General features: G+C 38.1%; 2 protein-coding genes and 1 non-coding gene across 7 annotated transcripts; 1 reads left to right on the plus strand and 2 right to left on the minus strand.

Annotated features, from left to right (window-relative positions):
* The first annotated feature begins 596 nt into the window (after positions 1-596).
* On the plus strand, positions 597-3,324 carry LOC121236795 (transcription factor TCP4). Its single transcript, XM_041133255.1, is given in 3 exon segments — positions 597-2,575; positions 2,578-2,910; positions 3,022-3,324. Coding segments are annotated over 2 exon segments (1,251 nt in total). The 5' UTR covers positions 597-1,618; the 3' UTR covers positions 2,872-2,910; positions 3,022-3,324.
* A 1,756-nt stretch (positions 3,325-5,080) lies between these two features.
* LOC121236796 (protein IQ-DOMAIN 1-like) lies at positions 5,081-8,929 on the minus strand. 5 transcript variants are annotated; one of them, XM_041133257.1, is made up of 5 exons: positions 8,780-8,929; positions 7,974-8,098; positions 6,714-6,941; positions 5,809-5,922; positions 5,081-5,715 (listed from the first exon to the last, which is right to left on the minus strand). In XM_041133257.1, exons 2-5 carry the CDS (start codon positions 8,046-8,048, stop codon positions 5,401-5,403), a joined length of 732 nt encoding a protein of 243 aa, XP_040989191.1. In that variant the 5' UTR covers positions 8,049-8,098; positions 8,780-8,929; the 3' UTR covers positions 5,081-5,400. The 5 variants fall into 5 exon arrangements, with proteins under 5 accessions (XP_040989191.1, XP_040989192.1, XP_040989194.1 ...); XM_041133258.1 differs by having other exon boundaries at positions 7,974-8,112; XM_041133260.1 differs by lacking the exon at positions 8,780-8,929 and adding an exon at positions 8,383-8,683.
* Positions 8,930-9,082: 153 nt separating this feature from the next.
* TRNAI-UAU lies at positions 9,083-9,156 on the minus strand. The gene has a single exon. It is a non-coding gene; the product is annotated as a tRNA-Ile (tRNA).
* Between the last annotated feature and the right edge of the window lie 3,125 nt (positions 9,157-12,281).

Consider the following 12,281-nt stretch of genomic DNA (forward strand, 5'->3'; position numbering starts at 1 on the left):
GCAATCAACGATCTTCAAAATGATGGATGGATGGTGCGATAAGGAAGAAAATTGTTCCAAGCATTAAATAAGAAAAAAAGGACTGGAAATTATTGTACGGTTTGGTATATTTTTGACAATAATGTATGTTTTGCAAGACACGAGAGGACAAGTAGTTTAAGAACATATAAGATATGATTATGTTTGTAAGTGGAGGATAAAAAAAAAAAATAGAACAAGACAAGTCGTTAAGATGCAGTTTGAAGTACTAATCCAAATCCAACGCACAAGGGAAAAGATCGTTCGACCGAGAGATGGAAAGAGAGAGAGAGAGAGAAATGACGTTATGTCTTTTGAGTGAAGCATGAGAGAGAGAGAGAGAGAGAGAGAGAGAGAGAGGTGTCAGGCTGGGTCACTTTCAGAAGGCGTGATGGTGGTGGCATATAAAGGATCTAATCCGCCGAAGCATCCTGATTGAACAAGGCTATGTTAACAACGAACGATTCTAGCTTTCTAACCAGGAAGTAAAAAATAGAAATAACAAAAAAAACAACCGAAGAACATCTAGTTGATTGAACAAGGGAGGGGGAGGGGTGAAAGTTGAAAGGGTGAGGGGGAGCAAAACGAAAGAGTTCGGTTTGGAGTTTTGTGCAGGGTGGCTAGTACAAGAACAACAGCAGACGCAGTGATGAGATCACAGAGATCTTTAATCCTCATTCTGACCAAACACTGCCGCCCTCATCACTGGCATCATCAAGGGCTCCTATAGGCTCAGAAAGAATTCCTCTTCCCTATAGCCTTTATTTACTGTTTCACCACCTCCACACAAACCTCACTCACTCTCTCTCTTCTCTCTCTCTCTCAGTATGGAAAAATTGCAGGAGGTTTCCCAAGAAAATCCCTCTTGAAATAGGGTGTTTCTAGTTCCCTGAGTTTGCTCGGTCAAGCGGGGAATATTAACCGATTGACATATTTTCAGTTTGGCTGGGGGTGTATTTACTGCTAGGTACATCAAATAGGCATAATTATCAAAAGTTGTGTATAGAGAGAGAGATGGGTTAGGTTGAAAATAGAGCTGGTCTTAGCCTTCTGGGTCTGGTTTGTAGTATTTCTTTTTTTCAGCCTAGAGGGCTTTGGTTTGTGGTGTTGGGTAATGGAAACTGGAAAAACTGAATGGCAGAGCCTTTTAGGAGAAGCAGAAGCAGTAGAATCAGGTTTCAGTGTGGTGGCAGCTGCACAAGCAATAAGAATAGAGTGGGGAGCAAAGGGAGTGTAAAGAATCATCAACCCACTGAGAAAAAGCGTGCTGCTCCTTTAAAAGCTGGAAGGGGAAAAGCACAAGGGCCTGAGTCTGGATCCTCAAAGGAATCATCATCACCATCAAAACCTCGTTCTAAATTCAAGGCATGTAGAAGAAGGAGAAGAAGAAGACCAAGATTCACCGTCGCAACAAAAAGAATATCACCATCATCAACAGCAGGAGGCATCCTTCTATTTCCAGCACCACTACCCCCATCAAAACCAACACCATCCCCAACATTTGTATGGAGGATTAGACGCACAACCACAGCCACCGCAGCCCCCAAAGAAACGCTCTTATTTTACTCCTCCTTCAGCTTGCATCGAATATGCAAGACAAATGGGGGAGAGCCACCACCAAGCCACAACATCGTCAAGATTGGGGATAAGAAGTGGAGGCGGCGAGATAGTGGAGGTCCAAGGAGGCCACATTGTTCGCTCCACTGGACGCAAGGACCGCCACAGCAAGGTCTGCACCGCCAAGGGGCCCAGGGACCGCCGTGTCCGTCTCTCCGCCCACACAGCTATCCAGTTCTACGATGTCCAGGACCGCCTTGGCTACGACCGCCCCAGCAAGGCAGTGGATTGGCTCATAAAAAAGGCCAAGGCCGCCATCGACGACCTTGCCGAGCTCCCAGCATGGAACCCAACCACCACTTCCACCACCTCACAACAAGAGCAGCATCACCTGCCGCCGCAGATCATCGACGAGAACGAGAACGCAATTGCTATCCACCGGAGTGGTGCGGTGGATACCATTGCTTCTGGAAGTAGAACTGCAACGGTGGGTTGCGATGGTGGCAGAGTTTCAGAAATTAATATGCATAACCTTCAACCACCACAAATGGGCGAGAACCCGAATAATAGTTCGAGTTTTCTTCCACCATCGCTGGACTCGGACTCTATTGCTGACACAATTAAGTCCTTTTTCCCAACGGGTGCATCGGCCGAGACAGCACACTCTTCTCCGCCGATACATTTTCAGAATTACCCACCAGATTTGCTGTCAAGAACTAGCAGCCAGAGCCAAGATCTGCGGCTCTCACTTCAGTCTTTTCACGACCCAATCGATCTCCTGCACCAACACCAGCACCAGGCTCAAACCCATCATAATCAAAATGAGCCGGTGCTGTTTTTCTCTGGAACTACCCCGTTGGGTTTTGATGGATCCTCTGCCGGGTGGCCTGAGCACCACAACCCAGCAGAGATTGGCCGGTTCCAGAGAATGATAGCTTGGAATGCTGCTGGTGCAGAAACTGGTAGTGGCAGCAGTGGAGGCAGTGGTGGATTCATCTTCAATTCGCCGCCCCACCGCCGTTCCTCGGCCAAAACCAGTTTTTTCCACAGAGGGGACCCCTTCAGTCCAGTAACAACACACCTTCCATTCGCGCTTGGATAGACCCGTCAATTGGCACCGTCTCCGCCCATCACCATCAACTTCCGCCATCAATCCATCAGCCTTCGATGTCGGGCATCGGGTTTGCCTCCGGCGGATTCTCCGGGTTTCGAATTCCAGCGCGAATCCAGGGTGAAGAGGAGCACGACGGCATCTCCGAGAAGCCGTCTTCTGCTTCCTCTGATTCTCGCCATTGATCGACCAAATAAAATAACCGATTTCCCTCTCTTTGCAAGGTGCTGTCTTCAAAACCCATTTCTCAAATTCATCTAAATATGTCTCATTTTCCGACTTTTTAACGTTGTTTTCCCGCAAATCTCTACCTGTTTATTAAAATACTTTCGCAGGGCTCTTCTATTGTCTACAAGGAGACCAAGGAAATTAGCTATGATGTCAATTGAGAATGGGGAGAGAGGGAATTTTCAGTCAATTTGGTCCGATGGCATATTCCGCGGATAGAAAAAAATCTAAGTTCCTTTCAGGCTATTATTCTGTCCCCGGTTTGTTTAGTTTCTATCACCTGAGTATGCTCTACCTTTGTTGTGATGTTTGAGTGAGCTGTTAAAGCTCGACTTTGTTTAAGCTTTGTTGGATTTCTGCGTGTTTCTGTTGTGAGAATCTGTATGTCAAGTCGTCTGCTTTCACTTTCATTTCTATGAGCTTCATCTGGTGAAACATCAACCAGTTTGTTCTAATTGCTGGTGAAAGTTGAAACCAAATGCAGAATATGGCACTGTTTCGAACAATGGTCATAAAACCCGGCAACACCAGTTCAAGTAATGTGTTTCTCTCACTTTCATCTCTCTTTTAAAAATGGTCACTTTGTTTAGTACATGAAAGCGATTTTTTTTTTTTTTTTTTTTAAATAATTGGTGACTTGATTGTTTTGTTCCTTTAATACTTTACACCGAAACAGTTCGATTTGCCCCTCGAAGAACTTCCTTAAACCTGCAAGAAGAATTGAAAGACTATCTTATCTTTTACATCTCTTTCGTTGCTCAGATTTTGGGAGCACCAGACTAGAGAGGTCAATTTCCATGAACAGTAGATTGTTGTTAAGATAAGTAAATGTGTTTCTTCCACAATTCTCTCTCCTCCCATACTGAAAAGGAAATAATAGCAAATTTCTGTCTTTGAAGTGTCGTATTCTTGCTGGAAATCTTTGCCTTTTCAGTATACATAAACTGACTCGATAAGCGTCTAGGACTGAAATTGCTAGACCTGAGTCATGGAAGGGAAGACAAAACGGGGATGAATCTTGAGAACCCAATTAGTGCAACAGAGGAATAGATTTACAGGAGAATCTCTGGTCTGTGTATAGCTACTAGCTAGTTTTCAAAAAGCTGTTCTTTGGATGTGCAGCAGAAAAATAGATTTATATCAGTTGTCAAGGTCACTTTGGCATTAACATCAAGGTTAGGTTGGAATCTAAGATCATGGTCTACAATAATGAGGACGGTAGATAAATATGTGTAGCAGCTACAAGGAGTGGGGCTAACTGGATCCAGTACATCTGGAGGAGAAAGAAAAATATTTGTAGCAGCTACAAGGAGTGGGGCTAACTGGATTCAGTACATCTGCAGGAGGAACCATGAAAATGAAATTGATTGAACCCAATAAGCTCAACTATGGAAGAATGCACAGATGTATACTACCAAAAATGTCCTAGTTGGCCATCTGGCTTTGGTTCCTTACCCCCTTGAATCTCAGTGCGTAATAAAAATCTCTAGTCTAGCTTGGAATTTTCTTGGTTTCTTTAGGGGATTAGGAAAAGAGAAAGAAACCAGAAGTGCATGGCTTATGTATTGTTGATACTGCACTTAGAATACGGGTATCAATGGAAGGTGCTGTGGAACCTTTAGTGTTCAGGACGTTTAGTTGCCTACTGAATCTCTGTATTTAGATGAGAGCAATATAGTCATAAGGTCCGGTGTGGCTGTGCTGAAGAATATTTAGATTAGTGGGGGAAAGAATGGTAGTGTAGATGAGAAGAGTGGTAGTGTAGATGAGAAGAGGACAAGGAGAGGAGGTATATTCTTGTTGCATTTCAAATGCTTAAAAGCAAGCAAAGGAAGTATGTATTATTGTAGGATTAAAAAAAAAAAAAAATTGTAGGATAGTGGTGATGGACGCATGAGTTGGGATTATATTCTGTTGATTTCTGTTTTTATCAAGTGCGATGGGATATAAAACTTGGAGCATATATGCCTCTGCTTCATTAATTGCTTACTCTCCAGCCATGACCATTTGGACCCCTCCCGCTAAAGGTCCCATTTTACTAGTCTTTCTAAGAAGCCTCTCTTTTGACTTCTATATTTGATAACCATCAACACTTTTTTTTTTTCTTTCCATTGAAGAAAATTCAAAGACTTGAGATAAAAAAAAAGGGTGAAAAAGTTATTTGAGTTGATTGTCAAAAGAGGTACTGAGCATCATTTTCCATTAAAAAAACAAACAGATTCCTGATAATAGAGTTGAGAATTTTCCTTCACCAGATACAATACATCAGAATAGTTTATACATGCATTTTAATATGACCTATACATTGTATTTAAAGTAACGATGTTGACAATCAAGAATATGAAGTCTGCTATCTTACCTTACACACCAGGAGATATTCACCCTGAATCCGAACCGGAAAATTAAGAACACATACACAAGAACCATAACCAATTCGTGTCACTAATTGGTAAAGCTGAAGCATGAGCTGGGTGCCTGAAAGTATTTCAGAACAACATATGTTGATTCAAAGGCAGCTTATCTTCCAGCCGTCGTCTGCACACTGTCTTTGCTTTCGTGGTTCCTTTCCCATTCGAAATAGCGGGTTTAACTGAAACTGATAATTTTCTCTTTGGCTGCTTGGCCACATGAGATGATGTGCTTTGCTTGGTCTGCACTTTGTTTGAATCGGAAGAATGTGAATGAACCCGGATCTCCCAAGGGCGAGCAGCAATCCAGCGGTCCATCCAGCTCCAACCCCAGTTTTCCTTGCCAATGTTGTAAGAAGCCTGGCCAAGATATTGGCTGGAGTTGGCTCTCCACTGCAAATCACATTCATCCATAAGTTCTCAATCGAATCCAGTAGTATTAGACGTGAAGTGAGGATGGAAAAAGGTTGTCATGGGTTGGCTGACCTGATGAGAGAATGCATATGCCATGGTTCGCTCACGCTTAATTGCTGCTACTTCTCGCTGTTGTATCCTGGAAAGGATTTCCTCCATGGTTTGAGAGCCACTGCACCATTCCACCTGTAAAAATTAACAATTGCTAAGCCAATGGCCATCCATCCCCAACGTTCAGGATCTGGTTGATTAGCCATTTTAAGGCACTTCAATTGCTTTTAAACGCTGCTTAAGAGAGTATAAATAGATAAATGAATAAGCAAAGAAAGTTTCTTTGGAAGCATGGAAAGTACTTCTCCAAAATCTTTATCGTACATAACCATGAGGCCATTACTTGCGATCAGAAGCTTTAGAGATTGCAGAGCTGCCAACATCTATTTAACATGTCCGGTCCAAAATATGATTCTGAATACTGGGTCCGACATGACAATCTAATTTTCTGTTCTATAGCAAAGAGAAGATTAAGAAGTTGGCACTTGGATGTGCTTGAAAACAGCAACGCAGGGCAACAACGGGATGATTGCAGCGTGAGAATGGACACTACAAGAATGCACAGAACTGGTACGAACTGGAGGAAACTAGGAAAACCTCGTTAGGAAACTAGGAAGCGACGACGACCCAGGTTCTCTGAAGAATCCTTGGTGCACAAACCCTATTGAAAACCTTTAGTTTAACTTCGATGTGTTCGGCTCTTAGTCCTAAACTTTGAATGGAGGAGTGCACTTAGTGATTCTTAGGACTACAAGCACCAATTCGCAACAGAACCATCTCTGCGACATAAGATGCACAATGAGGAAGGTCAAAAGGTTTCCCAAGCGATCAAACGCCGATGAAAGATCCTGGCAGAATAATACCCAACAAATAGGCAATAAAAGAAATGTTACCATGACAAGTAGAGACAGTCAGATTCACAGTACCTCTAGCTCATGAAGTTTAGCTTCAAGTTTTAACTGATTTTCCGATTTCTTTTGCCGAATTCGGCCTTCTTGTACCATACGGAGTCTGCGAGTTCTGATTTGGTCCTGTATTCTACACCATGAATGTGTATAGCTCAATGCAGTTGATGCTTGCTTCATGTAAGTGTGATCCTGAATAAGGCTCTGAAATCTCGCTGTATCCTTCAGCTGGCACAATTTTTTACTTGCCTGCATAAGTAACAAGAAAGAAAATTACGACGATGAGACAAGTTCTCGATGAGTGGGACTTGACGAGCTCATGCCCAGATATGCAGGTACCATTATACATGTTAAGATACCAAATAAATAATAAAATATATATCTTCCAATCTGTTTAAACTTTTAGTACAAGTGGTGATTTCATATGGTATCAGAGCAGAAGTCCTGAATTCGAATCCCGACTCTACACTCTACCCTATTTAATTAAATATTCCACGTGTTGGGACTACTCATTGAGGGGGAGTTTGGCCCACACGTAAGGAGAGTGTTAAGATACAAAATAAATAATAAAATTTATCTCTTCCTTTTAGCTTAAACTTTTGGGACAAGTGATGATTTCACAATACAGATGGCACAAGCTTTTTTTTTTGTCTAAAACAGAGAGAGAGAGAGAGAGAGAGAGAGAGTTTTTCTTGGCTTACTCAAGAAAAGAGAATGACTCTTCAAAGAGAAATTGATGTTTTTTTTTCTAAGAGATGATTTTGGGTACTATGACCATAGAGAGTGGCATTAATCAGAGTGGATATCTTATTGCGATATTGATTTCTTTGGGTTTATGGCATTTTGTGGTGAGATACTATTATTCTTTGTAGCATAAACTTAAGAATTACGATCTCTATATTATTTCCAGATTACAGAAACACACCAAGTAACTGAATGAATAGGTACATAAAGATAAGACCAAATCAGTAAGTATATATTTTGACATGATTCCTTGTTGGTCTAAAGCCTGTGGGAAGTTGCCATGGTTTGGTCATATCTCACATAATCTTTCAACCAAACTCCACATAAATGTATCATTAATGGATCAATGGGGACCAGATCATAATATAACACAGTACAAACAAGGGCATAAAACTATGTGATATTTCTGTGTGTGAGCTTGATCCAAAATCAAGCATTGTAATATGATTACACACAAAATTTCCCACCCCTTGAATGTTTTGTCCTCATTCGGGCGAGAATACATACCAAAACTAATAAACATATCAAATTGTTTACCTTTGCTTGCTTTGATCTGTGTTCCTTCCTTCTTTTTATGCAAATGATTGACCTAAACCAGTCTCTTGAACCCATTGGTATTGATCCTGATCTTGCAGATGATGGGAAGTAAGCCCAATGCAGATCTATCACAAAAAGTCTCCTCAGCCATACAACAGATTTAATGAATGCAAGTAATGAGAGAAACTTCAACGAGATTGTGGGGGCAAAAAGACAATTAATAACAACATTAATGCAGCTTCTCATGATCTCCAGATCGTGTTGTGGAGTGTAGTAATACGTTGGCACATTAAAAAAAAAAAAAAAGTAAAGACGGGAATCCTCATCAGCACAAGAATTTAGATAGCTAAAACAGAAGACAACGGGGATTTTCTATTTCGAAGCCTAAAGGGCGTAAGAGGGAGGTTACCTCTGTCAGAAAGAAAACAAGATCAACAAAACAATAGGCTAACAGCATTGTATTGATTCAGCAATCAGACAAAGTTATTGAATCTGTTGTTACTTGAATAATGCACCACCTAGTCACCCAAGTAATCTCGATAGCCTTCGTGTCGCGGTGCTAAAGTTCCAGTAGAAATATTTTCCAACGAAAAGAAAAAACAAAGATGTATATATGCTTCATCACAAGCAATTAGAGAATATTCTCTAGGCCTATGCACATTACAAAACATCCATCCCCTAGATAGATTACATTACAGATCATCTCAATGCTGCCCAATTCAAAACAAGAAAAAAGAAAAAGGAATTTATCATCCAATAATGACAAGAAATGGGAAGTAAAGGTGGCTGGTTGAAGGGGTGCATACCAGAGTAGAGGCAAACATATGACCTTGGGAGGTGTTCTGGGAAAGTTTGTGTAGTTTCATAGATTTTGCGTAGGGAACCAACTCACTCTACAGGGTACCAACTCCCAACTGACAACCCAACTAAACTGAAGCTGATGTTTGATCTCTGGAAGGTCCAGTCAGCAATTATGTCAGTACAGGGTCAAGATCCAACAGTTTTATCTGTGAAAAAAAATATATATATCTACTATTGTGGCATATATGTAAAGTGCGTTGATGCTGGAAGTGTTGAAAACTTGAATCAGAGAGGAAACTGAAGGAAATTGGTCCCGGCGGGGCTCGAACCCGCGACCTTCGGCTCATAAGACCAACGCTCTAACCAACTGAGCTACGGGACCAATTGTGAACCATATCTTCCTTCTTTATATTTCACTGTATTTTACTAATTGAATCAATCCTATTATTTCAAGATCTAATAAATTTCATCTTTCTGGCAATGACGTGTGTCTCCTACCTTTAAAGATACGTATTGAATCAATTGACTCATGGGTCATGTCTGTCTAAGATCTAGTTGCATGCTATTATATATTGTCTCCCAATTGTTAGATCGATTGTCATTTCCAAGCATGAAGATGGCCAAGTGATGAAGGATGGCTTTGAATGAATGACTCCCTATTTTCTCTTATAGTTAATGTCATGTATATATGAATTAGGATTCACCTTGCCTTGGAAGTATTAAGCTAGGACAAAATTCCTACATATATACATTCAAAAATCACTACGTTTGTTCGTCTGTATATATGCGAAATGCTATATGTTACACTTTTATCTTAGTTTTCTATTTCATTTAGTGATATTATCCATCAGCTTTTGAATTTAGGGCAATATTAATGCTATAGGCTTGATCGAAACCATGCCAAATTATCTCATTACCCAAAGATTAGCCTACACATGAACGATAACTAGAAAATATAATTCTTATCAACACAACTCGTACGTTAAGTCTACAATATTATTACTTTTTAAATATATAGTTTTTTGGTCGTGTGTTGATAATTCCTTACCTCATATTCGGTCCGACAGACACTATTAAAAAACTGTTTATTTGTGGTCAGATATTTCCTACAAAAATAACTATTTCTTGTTAAAATAAGTCTGTTTTTATTTTTAAATAGTCATTTTTGTAATAAATAATCCGTCACAAATATTCTTTTTTCTTGTAGTGAAAGTACCATTCTTATCTCATGAAACACGAGTAACCTGAACTGACATTTACATTCTTATCTCATGAAACACGAGTAACCTGAACTGACATTTACATTAGCCGCCCTAAGCCACATAAAGAAATAAGTATGGTCTACCTATATATACTACAAATACAAATTAATGTATCTGGCCATCTGTGGTAAGGGTCGACATAGAAATCATAAAATGAATGCGTCCTCAAATTAGAGCCAGCTTCTATTGATGCGTACCCGTGTATGCATTTGAAAACATATGGTCTATATCATAATAAAAAGATCATGCAATTAGTGGGTGTGTAGGGTCACTAGTACTATTACATTTCTAATCATTGCAATGTGATATATACATTATAAGAAAATTACTTATTTGTAACTAACTATTTTTTACAAAAATAATTATTTTCTATTAAAATAAGTCTATTTTTGTTCCAAATGGTTATTCTCGTCGCAAATAATCTGTCACAAATACTTTTTTTTTTGTAGTGATATGTAATAGTTAGTGCCAATTTTATATCTTTTACTATATTTAATTTAAAAGAAATGATATTTGTAGTTTTAAGGTATACAAATCTCGTGTAATCCTTTTTGAAAAGTAGATAAATCTAAAACCTCCATAAGAAAATCATCTTTTTAATGATTGATACAATTTTTTTTTTCAAAATAAGTACGCGAAGATTGCAAACTTGCATCTAACATCATCTTAATTTATAAGTAACGCTATATGTACTTACAATTTTACTTTCGATACTCATTTTGTTAGTTTTTTTGTTTTAAATTCAAATGTAAAATTTTAAATTATCATATTTTCAACATATCAAAAACTGACATGCAGAAAAATAATTTTTTTATAAATCTTTTTTAAATACATTTAACATTATCCTTAATTTATTGTCATTCTTGATGACTTGCATAATTTAGTATAGTTTATCACTTCTTAACTTTAAACTTTAGTCCAATTTTATTTATTTTTGTTGATATTAGGCTTCATTGTTGTCATTTAAATTTTATTTCAGATTTGATAAAAAAAAGACCCAAATTTCAGCAGCCTATCGTCTAAAGACTCTCTCATTTAAATGAAGATTTTATTTGAATATAAGAGCTAGTCACCGGTGCTATTTAGGGTATAAAGATAAAGATCAAGTTGAATTTTTGTAAAGCAGAAGAAATTGGAACCAGAAAAATGACATATTTTTTAATTGGATAACTGTACAATTTTGATTTTTAGATAGCGTATTTCCTTGGGAAGCAGATGAAGACTATCAAGAGATGGAAATCAAAAGAGGCCAAAAGGAACAAAAGACAGAACGACGAGAAGTTGAAAAAGAAAGCAAATGAAAAAAAGAACGGATGAAAGTGAATGTTGAAGTTAAAAAAAAAAAGTGAGAAGGCGAGAGAAGTTTTGAAAAAACAAAAGAATTGAACAGGACGGCAATGGATTTGGAATTGAAGAGGACGACGACGGCATTGGAATTTCATTATTCCTCTCGGAAAAATTATGGTGAATTTATTAATGTTGTATTTAATTTTTAACATAAACTAAATTTTCTTTATTCAAATAAAACGATATAATCTAGTTTCAAACTATACTTGTTTTTCTATGATAATTTGAAGTAATTTTCTTCTATGTTTGTCTGATTTATTCTGAGCTTATTGCTTCTAATTGACTTACCATTAATTAGATGATTTTGATCTTGTGATTTGCTATTAAAAGAGGGAGTTATAAGATAGAATCTGGATATTTCAGCATAGGTAAATATAGAGATTGAAAGACTTATATGAATCTATGTAGTCTTAAAATCGTTGGTCTTAATCCTTTCTTACTTTATTAATTTTCATACTCTTGTGTAAAATAATGAACAAGAATATTTCTAATTGACTATCGAAAGAGGCTTTTGGATTACTTTGGAGAATTTGATAACAAACAGAGATAATTAATTTCAATTAGTTAGATGAGAAAATCATAGTGAGGGATTAGGTGAATTAATCGATTTACTAAAAGTTTCTTTTTTCTCATTGATTCAATCATTAAACAATAACTTTCCTTTACTTTGAATATTTTTTTTGAATTGATTTTATTCCAAATTGCAATTACAAAAGTCTTAGTGACTTTTCTAAATAAAGTCGAAGTTAGTTTAATTTTGATACTTGTCAAAGTGAGATACCAATCCTTGAGAACGATAATCTTCTTATCATTTTACTATAAATCTACGATATTGTACACTTGTAATTTTGTACCGATCAATTCTCTAGTCTCCCATTACAAGTACACCTAACGAAAA

The sequence above is a fragment of the Juglans microcarpa x Juglans regia genome, chromosome 6S (genome assembly GCF_004785595.1).
Source record: "Juglans microcarpa x Juglans regia isolate MS1-56 chromosome 6S, Jm3101_v1.0, whole genome shotgun sequence".
Classification (NCBI taxonomy): domain Eukaryota; kingdom Viridiplantae; phylum Streptophyta; class Magnoliopsida; order Fagales; family Juglandaceae; genus Juglans; species Juglans microcarpa x Juglans regia.